This window comes from Neolamprologus brichardi, unplaced genomic scaffold, assembly GCF_056152115.1.
Source record: "Neolamprologus brichardi isolate AB-2024 unplaced genomic scaffold, ASM5615211v1 NODE_ptg000063l+_length_572389_cov_1, whole genome shotgun sequence".
Taxonomy (NCBI): Eukaryota; Metazoa; Chordata; class Actinopteri; order Cichliformes; family Cichlidae; genus Neolamprologus; species Neolamprologus brichardi.
This window is the reverse complement of record NW_028270054.1, coordinates 37,008-56,228: the sequence shown is the minus strand read 5'-3', so window position 1 is coordinate 56,228 and position 19,221 is coordinate 37,008. Positions and strand designations below refer to the sequence as shown.

At 40.3% G+C, this 19,221-nt stretch overlaps 2 protein-coding genes across 6 annotated transcripts in view; one reads left to right on the top strand and one right to left on the bottom strand.

The window, feature by feature from the left end:
• The first annotated feature begins 1,096 nt into the window (after positions 1 to 1,096).
• LOC102789586 (CD209 antigen-like protein C) lies at positions 1,097 to 17,386 on the top strand. Of its 2 annotated transcripts, XM_087837054.1 has the most exons (7): positions 1,097 to 1,175; positions 1,273 to 1,374; positions 1,704 to 1,778; positions 1,839 to 1,913; positions 4,890 to 5,032; positions 16,018 to 16,121; positions 17,236 to 17,386. In XM_087837054.1, the coding sequence occupies exons 1-7, from the start codon at positions 1,097 to 1,099 to the stop codon at positions 17,384 to 17,386; spliced, it is 729 nt and encodes a 242-aa protein (XP_087693180.1). The 2 variants fall into 2 exon arrangements, with proteins under 2 accessions (XP_087693180.1, XP_087693179.1); XM_087837053.1 differs by having other exon boundaries at positions 1,704 to 1,913.
• Positions 17,156 to 19,221, bottom strand: part of LOC148095642 (axonemal central pair apparatus protein HYDIN-like) — a 38,960-nt gene continuing 36,894 nt past the window's right edge. For all 4 annotated transcript variants that reach the window (XM_087837052.1, XM_087837051.1, XM_087837050.1 and 1 more), the window contains exon 66: positions 17,156 to 18,945. In XM_087837052.1, the coding sequence (XP_087693178.1) occupies positions 18,736 to 18,945 (210 nt within the window). In that variant the 3' untranslated portion in view covers positions 17,156 to 18,735. The remainder of the gene's footprint in view (positions 18,946 to 19,221) is intronic.

The following is a 19,221-nucleotide window of genomic DNA, read 5'->3' as shown; positions in this document are numbered from 1 at the left end:
ACATGGGTGTGTGGCCTCCATCGCTGTGGTTGTTTCTAAGTTTTCAATTCTGACCTGGAGGTGCATGAACTTAAAACTTTTGCGGGATCTCGCAAAGTACATCTTCATATTTTTTTCTCCAATGTCCCTTGCAGGGCTCTGTATCTTTGTGGAAATAAAGAATTGTCTCCTTCAAAACTGAACAGAAAAAAGTTTGACTTTTGTTCTGGACTCGTGTGTTCTGGACATGTGCAACAATGCCCGTTGCACAAGTCTTGTGAACCATTTTACAGTGGTAAGACCACAGCAGTAATACTTCCTTATTCTTCTAAATTTTTAGTTTTACATTGCAGAACAATTACATTGCAGAACATTTTGCACACGGTAGTCAGTGCTGGTTTTATTGTGTAAGAAAGTCAACTGCGAGTGGAGAAAGACACAACTGTTTTTTGGCTGCAAATTGTCAGACCTAGGAATAAATTCATTTAAAATCTTTCTTAAATTATTCTTTTAAATTCTTTTAAATTAATTTTCTGAGTTTGCTAATTCAGTTTGTGACACTGTCACTGGTGCTCTAGTGAGGAACTTCTTATTTTGCCCTTTTAGTTTTGGTCTGCAGTAATTTATTGATTTTCATAATCTAAAAGCCATGACCTGCTTGGTGTTATTTGTTGTTCTGGTGTTATTCCTCAGGACTGTGTATCAGCTGACCTTTACAAATATGCTTAATGGAGACGATTTGTCCATTTCTGATGGTGAATGAACTGGTACTTGTATTGAAACTTTCTACTCAATTTAAGCATTCAGAGTGCTTTCTAGTACTAATCTCTACAAATAAATTAATCACACACATATTCATACATTGTTTTACTTACACTTCAGCAAAATTGTATTTTTTTACACAACCATGAAAAGCAGTTTGATTTTGTACGACTATCACATACATATACGGCTTAATTAAGAACATATCAAGTTTCAGTGGTTGCATAGCTGCACAAACCACTGAAATATGTGACTTCCTCTGAATTTAAACGGAGAATAAACTGAAACCAGTGAGACTTTCACACTTCACTCATCCTGTGCTGCAGAGCTGAGCTCTCCAAAATAATCCAAATCCATGTATGCAATGGAGGCAATATCTGCCAATGATGAATACGTTAAACCTGACAACCCAACACCTTCAACAAATTACACAGGTAAAAGGGAAGTGATAGAGCAAGGAAGTTATAACATCTCTTATTACTACTGAAAATTTGTTTGGGTAACTTGTTTTTTTTTTTCTTTTCTTTTCAGGTCAGAGGAGCTCTAGGAGAAGTTTCTATTCGGGTGTTATTCTCTCCCTGAGCCTGCTCACTGTTTTGTTGCTGGTTAGACTTATCACACTTAGTTTCTTCTGTGAGTTGGATTTTTCATGGACAGTTGTTCTACTGATCATCAGTCACCATGTGAATGATTAAGAGCTATTTTTTAATGTAATTTAATGTATGTAATTTTTAATAAAATTTGGAATGCAATGTGGAATTTTCGATTGTTCCATTTCAAGATCCTCTTGAAATTATCTTGAAGACAACAAGATCACAGCAACAATAACTTGTACAAGCATAAAACTGGTTTACATAATTAATATGTTTCACAAATTACAGTCAGAATTTTAAAATATTTTTTATTTAGATCTTTTGTGCCTCAATCAATGAAAGCATCAATGTTATTTCCTTTTATTTCAGACCACAATTCAGCTGAACATGTGTCGGCAGAGGCTGAGAAGAGAGACCTTCTGAATAAAAACTTCTCTGCAGTCAGTAACCAACTTTCTTCCATGACTGAGGAGCGAGACCTTCTGAATAAAAACTTCTCTGCAGTCAGTAACCAACTTTCTTCCATGACTGAGGAGCGAGATCTGCTGACTAAAAAGACTGAAGAGCTTAAAAAGCAGAGTGAGTCCTTGTGTGAGCTATTGTGTCTCTAAAAGGTTTTTCTCGGAAATTTAGTGATTCATTTTCCAAACAAATGATGTAATCATTTTCTTCTGACTTAACACATTTTTAAAATCAAATTTCAGTCATTAGGAAAATATCATATGAACCATTATCCGTATCACTGCTTGTCACTATAAAGCTGCAGTGCAGCAGTGTACCTTATGCTTGTCACAAATTTACATTTACAAATCTGAATGGTACTAAAATAATTTAAGGGCTATATTTCATCGACACATATGTGAAATGTATTTAATGGTGTTTAGTAACTTATAAAATGATTGAATCCACAACAAGTATCCTTAATGTATTTTCATTAAGGAAGTTGAAAAGGAAGCTGATAGCCCTTACACTGACACTACATATTCTTATTTTTATTTCAATATCCTTTAAATCTTTTTTTAACTGTTATTTTACTTGTTTCATCGAGTGGTCATGTTTGATTCAGTTGTGATGCATCTTTTCACCGAGACATCACTTTCTGATCTACAGGTTTGTTTAGAGATTCACAAATCACTGAGTCTCTAAACACAACCTTCTATCAGTTTCACCCAGTTATTACAAGTTAGGAGCAGTTATTGTAGCTGCATTTTGCATATTGCGTAAAACTTAGGTAGATTGCAGTTTTGTGGTTACTTAAATTTTTTTACTTTTACTCTGGGAAAGACAGCAAAAATAGTGAGATGTTAACCTGCAGAAGACTGATAATAACAGACCTTCTTCACAACTATTCAACAAAACAAAACTTTAAAATGTTTAATTTAATTATATAAATTTTTATTATTACATGATTATTAATAATAATAATAATAATAATAATAATAATAATAATAATCTTTTTTCTTTCAAGATATTGGTCTGATATGGAAAACTGTTTTCTTCTGCACACATCAAATTCAATATTTTACCTTTTAATTCTCAGAGAGGCATTTAAAGCACTTTTGGATTGGCCTCACTTTTCAGAGACGTCCCTTCTTTATATGCAGTTTATGGTTGTGCCAAAGTTCTAATTTGGATTTGGAATGATTGATATTGATATTGACACAGTATAACATTTAACTTTTCAAAATGTGTTTTTTTGTGAAACCGTATTTATTGTATTGAGTCATGGGTTGTTGTTATTTTTGTTTTGTTTTGCTTGCTGTAATACACTGATCACCCAACATGAGAAATATAATGTAGTGATAATAAATATAAAGATATATAATAGATATATGTAATATATAATATATTTGGGGGTGGCTGTAGCTCAGGTGGTAGAGCAGGTCATCTACTGATCGGAAGGTTGGTGGTTCGATTCCTGGCTTCCCCAGTCTGCATGCCAAATATCCTTGGGCAAGATACTAACCCCAAATTGCTCTCCGATGCATCCATCGGAGTATGAATGTGTGTGAATGTTATCTAGAAAGCACTTAGAGAGATGTGCTTGTGTGAATGGGTGAATGCACAAGTTGTGTAAAGCGCTTTGAGTGCTCAGAAGAGTAGAAAAGCGCTATATAAGAACCAGTCCATTTACCATAATCAATATAGAAGAAAAGGAAAAAAGTATTTTTTTATATATATTAATACAACTGAATTAATATCTAATTTATTTATATTTGATATTAATTTAATATGCAAGATAATGCTTGGAAAAACTTGAAATAAATATTTTCTAGTACACCCCATGTCGTTGTCTTCATTAAGGACTCCTGGCAGGTTCCCAGTAAAGTTTTAGCCACAAGTGCTGCTGTTTTGGATGCAACAAACCAAGACCAAACATGCTTTCTCCACTCCGCCTGAGCTCACCCTCTTCATTAAGGTGGGGGGAAGCTAACATCAAACCATGTATTTAGCTAACTCTGACGTGAATAGAAGATGCTTTTGTAACGTCATTTTCAGATTTAAAATCAAATAATATAAAAAAACTCAACTTCAATTTCAATTTAAAGTTAAATTTTGTTTTCTTTTGTAGGCTAGTGAAAAAATGCACAAGGCAAATATCGGAACACTGATATGCTCTCTTTTCTTCATTGCAACTCCCACATGCTCCTCTAAAGGCTTACAACAACACATTTACTAGAAAACTAAAGCACACAGACACAGCCACAAAAGCATTTACACAAAAACACCTCATCCAGGAGATAAAACACTTTTTGCTTGTTTGTTTTTTTGCCTCCTAATAATGTTTAAAACCTTGGAATGATTAGTTTAGGCTGTATTATTTCATTGGGCACTACTGCACTTGACATCATATACATTTGGGTGGCTGTAGCTCAGGAGGTAGAGCAGGTCACCTACTGATCGGAAGGTTGGTGGTTCGATCCTTGGCTCCTCCAGTCTGCATGTCAAGTATCCTTGGGCAAGATACTAACCCCAAGTTGCTCTCCGATGCATCCATCGGAGTATGAATGTGTGTGAATGTAGTTAAATAGCACTAAGTATAGATAAAGTGCTTGTGAGAATGGGTGTGATTGGGTGAATGTGGCATGTTGTATAGAGCGCTTTGAGTGCTCTGAGAGAGTAGAAAAGCGCTATATAAGAGTCAGTCCATTAACCATATATTTTTGCATCTAAGAATTTTTTTAATATGGCCTGTAAATACATGAAAGAGTTGCAACAGCAATTTCTAAAATATAAACTGATGATGATTTTAAAAGACTTGTGATTTTTTTCTTTTGAACATTTATTATTGCCCATTAGTAAGAAAAAAGTACTTTTTATCTGATTACTGAATGGAATAACTGATTATTAAAATATTGGTTGCAGCCCTAAAATAGATTAAGTACAAAAACTGTCACCATAGTAAATATACACAGGCAAACAAATATAAAAGTCAGGAGGTGAATAAACTATAGATAAATCTAATTAAACAGATCAAATGAGCATTGTTGTAAGGTTCATTAAATATTTTTCATTAACCTTACTGAAATATTACTTGTTTTTAATTTCTTCTAGTTATACAATGTCCCGCAGGATGGAGTAGTTTCAGCTGTAGCTGCTATCTCCTCTCTGGAAGGTCTGGTTCCTGGGATGAAGGCAGAAGGGACTGCAGAGACAGAGGAGCAGATCTGGTGGTTATTGAGCGCGCTAAAGAACAGGTACAGTTCATATGTATGTGTTTTACTGTGTTTATACATGAATATTCATATTCGTACCCCTCATTCATTACTTTTGAGTAGGGATGGGTACCGGTATCCCGTGCCATGATGGCACCGGTTCTGACATAAACGGTAGTAACCAGACCGAAAAGCAGCGCACATTTCGGTCCTTTATTTCGGTGCTTTTTTTCCTGAGCTGTGATACACTTTAGATTCTAGCCAATCATTTTAGTTTCCAAGGATAGTAGGCGGGCCCAGGTACGTACGTTCTTTTAGAGCAGAGCTACAGGTTAAAAATGCCCAAGGCGAAGCGGTCAAAAGTCTGGCTGTACTTCACAGCAAAAGATGCAAACTCAGCAGCCTGCAACAAGTGCTTTAAGGTGATACTGTGATACTGTCAAAGGAGGTAACACCTCAAATCCGCTGAAACACCTGGCGACGCATAGCGTTTTTAAAAAATCCGAGAAATGCGCCGTATTTGATAGCTTGCTGCGAGACCTCACACCGAGCACATCTACTGCGGGTGTGGTGCCTGTTATCGGACCCAGAGTTAGCAACTTACCCCAAGAACCCGAAGAGGAGAGTCCTGGCCCCTAGCCCTGCCAGTGTAGCAGAAATGATGAGGATGATGATGGCAGCAGCAGCCGTTCTTCTCTGGGTGAGTAGCTTAATGTTGTTCTTGTGTAATTTACGTTGAGTAGGCTAACCACGTTATTAAATTAATGCATGTAAGGTGAACTAGCAAACACTGTTGTAGTTACATGTGACTGTCTTCTTGTTTGATGGCAGATACTCCCTTCACCCTGGCCAAAAAGGCTAAAATGACCAAAGAAGTGGGAAACAGTTAAACATGAGAGGTTTTTGGACAAAGTTTGTGTTTTCCATTCTTTAAGCACCGGTTTGAGCACCGGTTTGAGCACCGTTTAAGCACCGGCACCATTTCAAAAGTACCGGTTTGGCACCGGTATCGGATAAAACCTAAACGATACCCATCCCTACTTTTGAGTGTGATGAAACCTGCATTTTTGGAATTTGTGAGATGTCTAGTTTTAGCGGTGTGGTGGTTGTTGAAATGGTTTTGTGAGCTTCCAGCTAAGATTCTGGCGTTCTGCTGCTCAGAAACTGAGCAACGGCTCTGCGCTACATGCATCTCTGCCATTCAAAGACACTTTGTATATAGATTATTTTCATTCAATACTAAATTGTAAATGTTGTTTTCAAGGAAGCAATTTTTTATTCAGTGTCCTCATAAATCCCTTATTTTTATGCATTTGCTACTACTAGATTAAACACACATGAGGTTTAAGGCGTGGACAAGTTTGAAACCTTTTGTCCTTAAAAATGGAAAATTGCTGAAAATAAAAACGGCTATCACTTTAGTCTTTTATTTTAGCTCCTAATTTGATCAATTCTGCTCTCAGCTTTGCGGTCTCCTGTATGCTGCGCGTCTCGTTTATGCTCCTTTCTTCACTTTTACTTGACAAGCTTCCATTTAGGCTTTCAGCAGGGCTGAAGATTCAGCTCCCAAATACTGACGGACCTATAATAATTGACATATGAAATTATTTTGCAGCCAGTTATAATTGATTATATAGTAAATTTAATTGTTAACTACAATTGAGCTGTTTTGGCAAATACATCTTCAGATGAGAACTAGAGGGTGGGTCAAAGCAGAAGAAAAACTATAAAAACTGACATTTTACAGCAAAGCAAACAAACATACTATATGTAACCCTCTCAAGGTTATCCACTGCTGTTCAAGCCAATGATTTAATGTTTAATGTATGTAGTACTAATTCTGTCCAACAGGGGGCAGTGATGGCGCTATAGTTGTCCTGCGCTGCGTTATGCGGCAAGAAGAAGAGCTGCAGCGGGGCAGATAGCCAGCAAGCTAGAAGAAGAACGCCCGAGCGCATGGTGTATCGGAAGAGAATACGAACCTTTTTTCTAAGTGTTAAGGTTTTTATCGTTACAGACTATTAGGATTTGCTTACCACGCATCCTTTTTTTCCAATTGTTTTTACTGTGTTGGGACATAGTGCGAGAGACAGTTGCTGGATACTCGATCGGCGATTGGAAGGCGAATCCAGTGGGGCTTTTTTCCAGAGACGTATCGCTCCACCCAGAAGGACGGCGAACGAGGATTTTACTCATCTTTGCAGATAAGCACTGGGCTTATCCACACACACACACACTACCCGGGTAGATTGACAAGGTTTTCTCAGAGCTCTGAATTTATTTTATTATTATTCTTTTTTACTTCAACACCATATTTTACTTTTTTTCTTTCCTCACCAAACCAGAGTGGTTGGTGGAGGTAGAACTGTGACAAGAGACATAAATGGACTAATACTAATATGGAAACTGAACTGACTGATTGAAGGGGGGATTATATTGGGTTTTGTCTCATAAGTGTTGTTAACATTCTGCATATTATTGAAGTTGCTGATGAGACTGTTATGTGTTTTGTTGTAATAAATGTCATAGAGTGTTCTCTATAAGACAGCATAAGGAGGTGTTTTAGTTTTCTTGTTCCTCTTCTCCTCATTGAAAGTACCTAGAATATTCATGTCCCTAAGTTAATCAATTAAGGGATCGATTACAAAAGTTGGCGAGCCAGCCAGGAGGAGTAGATGGAAAATTAGTTGAAAACACTTCCATTTAGCTGATTTTGTTAGTCTTTGTTTAACATTTCACAGCTGTTGGTTATTGAGTGTTACCGTTTTTCACAATGTATGCAGAACAGGAATATGGTACTGATATGAAGAAGTGTGTATACATTGAAGGAATTACAGCAGCAACTACTGATGATCAAATTACTGAATTTTGTATGCAATTTGGCTGTGTTGATAAAGTTCTTAGAGTAAGACAGACAGGGCAAGGTACTGGTGTTAAAGCCCTGGTGGAGTTTGAATCTGAAGAAACTGTCATAAAGTTGGCTTCCACCCTCCCTCTGTACCTTCCCAGCGTTTCGAACCCAGACATTATGTGGCGTGTAGATGGTGCCTGTAAAACTGCTCAGTCTTCAAAGACAATGTCACCCACACTTTTCCCACGCCAACAAAGTGACAGTTCTGGCTCAGAAAATGAACCAGATTCTGATAATAGTTGGACACCCCTGCTACGTAGACAGACTGCAAAGAATAAAGAGATTGAAGAGGTTGTAGCTGAAACCACTTCTAAAGTAAAAGGACAGAGAACGGTCTCCAAGCCAACTCACTCTGTCTCTCAACTAACATTAGACAGTGATGTGTGCAACCCTCCTGAAGTCCAAAAGATAATTGTGGAGCATGTCATCAAAAGCGATGCCCCTCCCACTCCAAGTCAAGGCTCTAAAGGTCTTCGCCCATTTTCAGGAAGAGTTCCTAAACCCCAAAATGAAGTAGATTTTGAGACGTGGTCACTTCATGTGGAACTCATGATTCAAGATAATCTTCCACTTGATGTACAACGCCGTAAGATTCTTGAGAGCTTACTCTCCCCAGCTTCTGACTTGGTGAGGCAGCTTGGCCCACATGCGGCTCCTCGTGAATATGTCAAGCTTCTTGGCTCAGCTTATGGATTAGTTGAGGATGGGGAGGAAATTTTCGCAAGGTTTCTGAATACCCACCAGAACACAGGGGAAAAGGCATCTGAGTATCTTCAGCGGTTGCAGGTGTTGCTCACCACAGCTGCACAGAGGGGTGGTGTGAGGAGTTCAGAGACTGGGAAACACTTGCTGAGACAGTTTCGCCGCGGCTGCTGGGATCAGTCCCTCATCTTAGCATTGCAGTCTGAACTGAATTCAGATACAGCTCCTGATTTCTCTGATTTTCTTCTACAGTTACGGACTGAAGAAGATAGAAGGGCTGCAAAATTTGATCGAATGAACCGTCATTTAGGGGGTGCAAAAGCTAAATCATCCGTACACATGCAGCTGGTCCCAGACATGTCTTCCACGCATGATGAGAATACCAGTGTACTTCAAACATACATCACTGAAACAGAGGATTTGAGGAGGCAGGTAACTGAGTTAAAAATGCAACTTAACAAAAAGAAAGAGCAAAGGAAACAAAAACATGCTGAAAAGAGAAATCCCACCCTAAATGCCTCCGCTAGTATAACTCCAGTTGCAGTACAAGCCCAACAAATGGCACCTAAACCCAGACCAAAACCTTGGTTCTGTTTCAAGTGTGGTAATGATGGACATATAGCCAGAGAGTGTGAAGGTCCTCCAAATAAGATCTTGGTTGATCAGAAATACAAGGAGTTGAGGGAGAGGCAAAGAGAGTGGGAAGCCAAATATGGTCATTTAAACTGGACCGGGTCGCAGTGGAGGGACTGACTGCACCCAAGAATGAGCGAGGATGTCCCATAAGATTTCAGGACAAAGAAAAAGTCACATGTGAAAGCCATTCCCAAGCCCAATTACTCTTTGACTGTCTTCCAAAAAGGCTTATTGGCCCAAAGTGTACTGCAGCAGTCTCCATTGAAGGGAGTCAGTGTAACAGTCTACTTGATTCAGGTTCCCAAGTAACCACAGTATCAAAGTCATTTTATGACAGGAACCTTTCCAGTCAGAAAATCTTTCCCATCCAGGATCTGCTGGACATTGAAGGTGCTGGTGGTCAGGAAGTGCCTTATCTGGGATACATATCCACAACCATCCATTTCCCTGAAAGTGTCATGGGGAAATCAGCTGAAGTTGACACGCTTATTCTTGTAGTTCCTGATCACAGGACAAACATGGAAGTGCCCTTGCTGATAGGGACTAATACCCTGGATATTTTGTATGAAACAGTTGGCTTAGGAAAAGCTCAGCCAAATCATGTCTTACAGGAAAAAAACATCCATCACTCTCCTCTGGTGAAGCATCTCTATCACAGGTTCAAAACCCGTCAAGACAATGGCAGAGTGGGGAAAGTGAAGCTGCAGAGCAAAAAGTGCATTACTGTTTCTGCAGGAAAAAAAATGGCCTTGAATGGATATGCAAGGAAGGTCACAACAACATCTGACACAACCCTGATGGTTGAGCCTCTAGAGTCAACCTTGCCTGGTGGGCTCTTGTTTTGCAGTTTTGTAATGACACGGCCTTCATGTTCATCATTTAAGGTCCCGGTTCTAGTTAAAAATGACACAGCACATGATATTAAAATACCTGCTGGCCAGGTTATTGCAGAACTCATCCTTCCAAAAGCTGTGTCATCCTTGACTGAAAGAACTGTCAAAACTCTGTCAGGTGACCAATATCCGTCGGTTCCAGCTACAGCTGCATGTAACTCTGTATCTGTGTCTGACACAGGAACACTCACCTTTGACTTTGCTGAGTCAAGCTTGTCTGAGGAGTGGAAAGAGAGAATAACAAAGAAATTAAACTCAGTTTCTGAAGTTTTTGCTCTTCATGATCTCGACTATGGCCACACTACTCAGATTAAGCACAGAATTCGACTCTCAGACCCATCTCCATTTAAACAAAGGCCCAGACCCAAAGAGAAAATCTAGTCTGTCTGGCCGAACCCATAAGATTTCTACAAGTGTGGATCTCAAAAAGCCATTTAATGGCAAATGGACCCCAGCCTGTGAAGATGCTTTTGAGACATTGATTCACAAGCTCACAACAGCCCCTGTTCTTGGGTTTGCCGATCCTAAGAAACATTATATTGTGCATACTGATGCAAGCACCCATGGACTCGGTGCAGCCTTATATCAAGAACAGGAGAGCAAGTTAAGGGTCATTGCCTATGCCAGTAGGGGCCTCTCCAGGTCCGAGCAAAGGTACCCTGCACATAAGCTTGAGTTCTTGTCTCTGAAGTGGGCCGTCACCGAGAAGTTTTTTGACTATCTCTATGGAGCAAAATTTACAGTGGTGACAGACAATAACCCACTCACATATGTCTTAACCTCTGCAAAACTGGACGCAGTAGGTCATCGTTGGTTGGCAGCTCTTTCCAGTTTTGATTTTGACATCCAGTATAGAGCTGGGAAGAACAACCAAGATGCTGACGGGCTTTCCAGACGTCCGCATCCACATGACTGTGATGCCTCTGATCAGAGTTCTACTGATGAGGAAAATCGCATTGAAAGCTTTATTGCACAGCTCTTACGCCGCAACAAAGGGCCTGATTTTCCAACTGAGGCAGTAAAGGCAGTATGCGAGAGACATCAGTGTTCTTCAACTCTCGAGGAGGAGGCAGCGGTGCCATCGCCTGCACGAGTAGAATGTTTGGCTATTGGAACCTCTGCAATACCAGCAGATTTCTGTCAAACTGATGTAGCTGGTTCATGCCCCCTGCCGCAAATGTCTCTTCCCGATTGGGCGCGTGAGCAGAAATCAGATCCAGTCGTCAGCAGAGTAATGACTCTTGTACTTGCCGGAAAACGTCTCTCCTACAAGGCAAGAAGGAACGAAGACAGAGAAGTTCAGTTAATGACAAGAGTAATGGATCAGTTAGTTGTAATGGATGAGGTCTTATACCGAAAACGCATCATTCAAGGTGAACCCATGTATCAGCTCGTTCTTCCGCAAAGTTACAGAGAAGTTGCCCTTGACCAGCTCCACAATGCTGTGGGCCATCTGGGTGTTGATAGGACTCTGGACTTAGTCCGAGCTCGGTTCTATTGGCCCCGCATGACCATCGATGTAAATGACAAGGTCAGGACATGTGAAAGGTGTTTCAGAAGAAAGGCACAAGTTGAAAGGAGTGCTCCTTTGGTGAACATAAAAACTAATCGTCCCTTGCAGTTGGTCTGTATGGACTACCTTACATTGGAACCAGATGAGAGAGGGACTAAAAACATCTTGGTCATAACAGACCATTTCACTAAATACGCAGTTGCAGTTCCGACGCCTGATCAAAAAGCAAAGACTGTGGCAAAGGCCTTGTGGAGCAATTTTTTAATCCATTATGGATTTCCTGAGAGGTTGCACAGCGACCAGGGTCGTGATTTTGAGTCTGCCTTGATCAAAGATCTTTGCTCACTGCTTGGGATAAAAAAAACGAGGACCACGCCCTACCATCCCCGCGGCAATCCTGTCGAGCGGTTCAATAGAACCCTTCTTCAAATGCTAGGGACGCTGGAGGAAGAAGATAAAGTTCGGTGGAGAGATTTTGTGCAGCCTTTAGTACACGCGTACAACTGTACAAGGAATGATACCACAGGTTTCACTCCCTACCAGTTGATGTTTGGCAGACAACCGAGGCTCCCAATCGACATAGCATTTGGCCTATGCCCTGAAAGATCCAGCAGCCTCTCTCACTCTGAATATATCAAAAAGTTGAGAGAGAGTCTTGCAGAAAGCTACCAGTTAGCCATTGAGCACAGTCAAAAGAGTGCTTTCCGGAACAAACAGAGGTTTGATAGCAAAGTGCGGGAATCCACCCTTGCCAAGGGAGATAGAGTCCTTTTAAGGAATGTTGGCATCAGGGGAAAGCACAAAATCGCTGATCGGTGGAGCCGAACCGTGTTCACTGTGATCAGACAGATTCAGGACTCGCCTGTTTTTGTGGTGGTGCCTGAAGGAACAGATGGGCCTGAAAGAGTGCTACACAGAGATCTGCTCTTACCTTGTGGGTTTCTCCCACCCACTGTTGAAGAGACAGCACCCAAAGTAACAGTGTCACGGTCTAAACCTGCAAACTCACCACCAGTTGACACATTTGAGACTGATTCTTCAGAAACCAGCAATGAGGAGAGCACTGAAGATGAAGTTGAGTATTACTCTCTTCATTCTCTACCCTGTAATGAGCCTAATGTATTGCAAGATGGACTCCAAGAAGCCGACCAGATTGCAGTCACAGACAGACTGGCTGGAGTAAAAGTCCACGAAAAGTCAGCTACAGAAGACATTTTGGGACAGATAGATCAGCTTCACACTGTTGAATCTGAGTTGAGTCCAGAGCTCTCTACTCTAAATCCAGATGCTCACGAATTCCAGCCAGTGACAACCCAGAACGGAGATGATGAGAAGGACCAGGTTCAGGAGTCACCGCTGCATGAGATCAGTTCGGCTGAAGACAGCCAATCTAAAGATCTCTCACGCAGTTTGGGTGATAGTCGTACATTGATTACAGAAGTGAGCAACAAAATGAAAGTTGTGGAGGAAGAAAGAAAAGGAGAACCAAATCTCTCTAAAGATGTCCCTAATCATGAAGAGGGTGTGGGACTAAGGAGGTCATCAAGGGAGAGATCAGCTCCAAAGAAGCTAACTTATCCAACGTTGGGAAATCCTTTGGTGACAGTCATGCACTCCATTTTCTCTGGGTTAGACCAAGCTTTCACCCAAGCATTCACCTTCGACAGTGTACCCAGCGTAGATCAACTAATGCCCGGGACTGCTGAAACAGTGTAAAGTTCCACATGCAAGGATGCATGCGGCTTAAGGGGGGGAGAATGTAACCCTCTCAAGGTTATCCACTGCTGTTCAAGCCAATGATTTAATGTTTAATGTATGTAGTACTAATTCTGTCCAACAGGGGGCAGTGATGGCGCTATAGTTGTCCTGCGCTGCGTTATGCGGCAAGAAGAAGAGCTGCAGCGGGGCAGATAGCCAGCAAGCTAGAAGAAGAACGCCCGAGCGCATGGTGTATCGGAAGAGAATACGAACCTTTTTTCTAAGTGTTAAGGTTTTTATCGTTACAGACTATTAGGATTTGCTTACCACGCATCCTTTTTTTCCAATTGTTTTTACTGTGTTGGGACATAGTGCGAGAGACAGTTGCTGGATACTCGATCGGCGATTGGAAGGCGAATCCAGTGGGGCTTTTTTCCAGAGACGTATCGCTCCACCCAGAAGGACGGCGAACGAGGATTTTACTCATCTTTGCAGATAAGCACTGGGCTTATCCACACACACACACACTACCCGGGTAGATTGACAAGGTTTTCTCAGAGCTCTGAATTTATTTTATTATTATTCTTTTTTACTTCAACACCATATTTTACTTTTTTTCTTTCCTCACCAAACCAGAGTGGTTGGTGGAGGTAGAACTGTGACAAGAGACATAAATGGACTAATACTAATATGGAAACTGAACTGACTGATTGAAGGGGGGATTATATTGGGTTTTGTCTCATAAGTGTTGTTAACATTCTGCATATTATTGAAGTTGCTGATGAGACTGTTATGTGTTTTGTTGTAATAAATGTCATAGAGTGTTCTCTATAAGACAGCATAAGGAGGTGTTTTAGTTTTCTTGTTCCTCTTCTCCTCATTGAAAGTACCTAGAATATTCATGTCCCTAAGTTAATCAATTAAGGGATCGATTACATATACATATTTTTATGTCCCAGCAATTATTAAACCCTGAAACAGCTGTTACTCCATCTCACTCTGGATACTGTGGAAGAAGTCTAGTGTGTGTGTGTGTAGTATAATGGTATAGCTTACCACAGACATGAGCGAAAAAAGATAAATATGGAGCCATACAGGCTCGGACGTGACCGGATTAACAAGGCCTGCGTCAGGTGTTGAGGTACCAGAACACCCTGATGAGAAGTGGGCTGCTCCCTGAACTTAGATGGATGATATCCATCCAGATATCCATCCTGTACCCATCACTGTGATTTAACCATCGCAGTGATTATCACAGACCCTGAACATGGTCTAGTAATCATCACAGTGAAGAGTTAGACAGCACCAGACTTCACCATGGCCACACCTACTGGCTGAAGGGGCTGAGTATTCACTGAGTCGATGAGAGACACTCTGAATGGATGACTGAAGGCCGGAGAGTCCTGATCCCCAAATACCCCAAGAAGGGACTGGTCCTAGCCTTGGTACCAAATGGAAGCTTTTGTCAAGCATCATAGTGGGTAAGCTATGGTTCATTACATGAGCGGGGCACAGAAAGGAGGCTACTGGTAGGCCGAGCAGTTGTCTGAGACAGCAAGACTAGGCTCAGCAACCTGTGCGCTGCCTGGGTTGATGCCCCACACCTGGGTTCCTGGAATGCCTAGAACTATACAAGATCAACAGGACCCTAAGAGCCTTCATCAGGAACTCAATGTGTATGTGGCGTACAACACTAGAGCCCATACATTAGAGGCCAACTTCAAGCCCATAGCACAAGTCACCATCAAGTGCAGGTTCTACCAAGGAGATGCACTGTCTCCACTGCTGTTCTGCATAGGCCTGAAACCGCTCAGTGAGATCACTGACAAGATTGGCTACGGATACTGACATCGGAATGGGCCAATCGTCAGCCACCTCCTCTACGTGGATGACATCAAGCTGTATGCCAAGAGTGAATGTGACATCGATTCACTGATCCACACCACCAGGATACACAGCAATGACATCGGAATGTTGTTTGGACTGGAGAAGTGTAGTTGGATGATAACGAAGAGCGGGAAAGTAGAACTGAAGGGATCAAACTACAAGAAGGCAACATTGCCCTTGAGTACCCCAGCTACAAGTACCTGGGGTACTCAAGGGCAAATGGGAACCATAAGGAGACCACTAGGAAAGCTGCAACCACCAAGTACCAGGCAAGTCCCGAGGAGTCAGCTGAAAGGTAAGAATAAGATCTGTCAACACCTACGCCCTGCCTGTGATCAGGTACCCTGCAGGGATAATAAGCTGGCCAAAGGAGGAGATGAATGGCTCACTAGAGCCGGCCAAAACAGCGAACTCCCAGCACATTGTTGTCAAACCCCCCGCGGTCTTTCGCTACTCAGGTTAAACATGATATATAAGTCACTTAGTTAACTTCAAAATGTTATTGTTTGGCTTTTTTCAGTGTTTTGTTTGTGAGTAAATCGGTTTGGCTGAGATTAAAGTTTTCACACAGCTGAATAAACGTCAAACAGATAACTGATTAAACAGAAGTGTGAGATGGTAGCGATTTTACTCCAGTGTCCAGTGTTATATTTTAGGGAGCAAAGAGCAGACGGTTGAGTTTATTAAACTTCACCAAGACAATCTGCAAATTTCATTAAAATGTATGTATAAACTAAATAAACTAAATTCCCAAATGGGAATTCATGTTTTTGTTCTTTCTGAACAGGAGTACCTTACTAGGCTCACCAAAACACCGACTTGGATTGGTTTACATGATAAAGAAGAAGAGGGAAAATGGAAATGGGTAGACGGAACTCCTCTTATTCTGAAGTAAGCTGTCATTTTGGCAGATTATATTAATTATATTTTGTTAGAGATATTCTTTTATCAAACATTCAGGTATAATGAAATAACACTCAGACACTTGTAACAGTTCAACGTGCACAGGTGAGAGCTCAACGGAGACTCACACCCTGCAGCAGTTCTCTGCCTTTATTTATAGAAAGCATGAAGCATACAGATGAGGAAGTAACATTCTTATCTAGTCAAGCAAGCTGCGATGACTTCTTGGAATACTCTGTTCTCAGAATAACGGTGCGTGGGCAACACCCATTCTTAGGCGGCGATTTCCTGTTTCTGTCAGATAATGTAACAGTAAGCAATTTCTTTTAAATGCAAGGTGCAGACAGTTAGTTGTGCAGCTGGTTGAGTGCAAACAGAAATATAAACACTTTTAGCTTTAGTATATCAGCAATAATGAATAATAAAATGTTTTAATAATAAAATCTTCTGACATATTTATAATACATGCTGCTCACAAATAAACTCACTAAAAGACTTAGATGTCAATCGCTGAAAATCATAAAAATTGACTTATTTTGATAGCCTTATGGTGGTCATACATGATATTAACTAAGCATTTTAGAATGAAGAATGTACTTTTAGCTGCTTCCTTATTTCCCATGGGGTTACCACAGCAGGTGAAAACACAGGGTTTTGATTTAGCACAGATTTTAACCTGGGTAATTGTCTCCTGGAATTAAACTGGGGATGTTATTTGTGTAAGTCAAATGTGTTAACCACACAGTTAAAAATGAATAACAGGAAAAAAACATATAGGAGACACCAGCCAACACTACCATCACCTCCTGACAGGGAAAAACAAACAAACAAACAAAATACACAGAGTAGCTTATTTTTTTCACCAAGTTTTGTTTTGCATTTTGTTGCAATTTGTTCTTAACAGCTACATAAATTCAGTGGAATAATCAAGCCAGGAAACTGGCTTGATTAATCCACTTGATTGGCTAGATGTTAGCCAATCCACTTGATTGGCTAACATCTTTGATGTTATAAAAATCTTTTCATCCTTTTCTTGCTTTTATAAATGTTTCAGATCTAATTATTTTCTCAAGGATAATAATTGTGCTCACTGATCTGTCAGGTACTGGGCAGATGGCCAACCTGATAATGGTGGTGGAAACCCATTGTGGGGTGAAGAGGACTGTGCTCAAATCAGGACATTTGACAACACTTTGTGGAATGATATTTCATGCAGGAATTCTCTGCCGTGGGTCTGTGAAAAAATACCATAATACCCACTCCTGATCCTTTATCATTTATTATTTTATTTTTGTTTTATTCCTCTCTGAATACCTATTTAGCTAAAGCATTGCAGTGCTGAGTTGTAGCTATAGCTATATACTGTTCACTTTTATAAATAGATTTACTTCCTGTTGTAAAAAAAGAAAACATAATTTAGCACATGAACTGAGATCCAACTGCTGACTGCCTTTTCTGATATATCAGTTAATTTTACATTTTAAGAGAACCAGTGGACAAAGCAGAACTACAGCAGATTCTCTGGCTCACTGCATATTAGTCATATGTTTATGGATAATCAGAAGTTGTCACAATATGTTAGTAGTTATACTGATGTCAGGTCCTTTTATGGCAGCAATGAAATGCAGTGGAAATGGTTTTTTTGGGAGTAAGTTCATTTTCATGGCGAAGAAGGACTTTTCAATTCATCTGATCATTCTTCTAAACCTTTTGCATTATAAGCAAATTGCTATCATAAAAACAAAAAGCAGCAAACTTTGTGAAAACCAATATTTGTGTCATTCTCAAAACGTTTTGCTACAACTGTACCATGTGACTTGCTGCAATGCAGGTATATTGCATTTTTGTTTTGTGTGGGTTTTTTTTTTCTGGCTTGTTGTTGCAAGCAGTAAAGCTGGGCTGATTGTTCATGATTAATAAATGATTAAGCACAAGTCTGTAAATTACATCTATGTGCACTTTGGTTTAATTAATTAAGTTTGTTCTTTCCACCATGAAAAGAGGAAGAGTGGGCCACCGGAACAGTCTGACAAAGGTTGTATCAAAGTGTTTTTCCTTAAGAAGTAAAAGAGTGAATTTTGCATATACACTGCAGCTCCTCACCATGTGTGATGTGATAGCTCTAACTTTGGGTAATAAGAAAGTTACTGCTGTATAGCTAGTTTCCCCATAATGTGCCATGAGTCTTACAGCAAACAGGCCAGTTTGGATGAATTCACTTAGGTGAAAAGTTAACATATGGGTCATTATGATACAAAAAGGAAGTCAAGTGATCTAACTGGACTTATCAATGGACCACATATACAGTTCAAATGAACTCATGATTCCCCCCATGTGGTAATATATGTGCAGTAACAGGCATCTCCAAGTTTTCTTTGCAGAATTTATTCAGTCAATTGTTAAATATTTATTGACAGGTTTGTCAGCTAATTACTTGAATCACACAATACACAAGGAGATATTCTGGATTTTGGCAATAAAATTAAAGCTTCAGATAGGTCACTTGTCAGCATATGCAACTGGACCATTGTACAATCTGGCAATCAATGCCTTTTTCATTGTACTCATGTTGGCATCTCTGTCTTTCTATATTTGCATGTTTCTATAATGACTCGGGGCGGTGGCCCTTCAGGTAATAGACCCATGAGTAAGGCTTCCTGTGGCCCTCAGAGCTCTGACTGGAGATGGTCAAGGTGCCAAACCACGGTCCTGGAGAGCCATCTGGAGGAGCCTCAAAGGACACCTGGATGTTCTGAATCTCTTTGGATTTGATGCTTCCCCCTCCTTTGACTGTAAAATGGTGGTTGTCAATCTATAGGCATAAACAGGGTTCAGGTTACATAAAATCGAAATAAGCTGCACTATTAAGTGAAGCACATAAACTGAAGCATTTATCAATGCTAAAAAAAAATGCTAAAGTGAAAGTTCTATCAGAGAGAAGCAGGAGTCAAATCTGTTGAAACATAGGGTTGCACAACAGAGTTGCACAATTCTGCCATCTGTTCCAGGCTAAATTTAATGTTTCATGGTGTCGCAGTGAACCCAGTGTAAATACTCCTCAGTAAAACATCCCTGTTTTTAATAACAT

What these genes read in the sequence shown, in the direction of transcription:
- LOC102789586 (XM_087837053.1), top strand. Translation starts at nt 1,097, where the DNA reads ATGTATGCAATGGAGGCAATATCTGCCAATGATGAATACGTTAAACCT. An exon ending in ACCTTCAACAAATTACACAG is followed by an intron (nt 1,176 to 1,272) that starts GTAAAAGGGAAG and finishes TTTTCTTTTCAG; the next exon opens with GTCAGAGGAGCTCTAGGAGA. An exon ending in TTGAGCGCGCTAAAGAACAG is followed by an intron (nt 5,033 to 16,017) that starts GTACAGTTCATA and finishes CTTTCTGAACAG; the next exon opens with GAGTACCTTACTAGGCTCAC.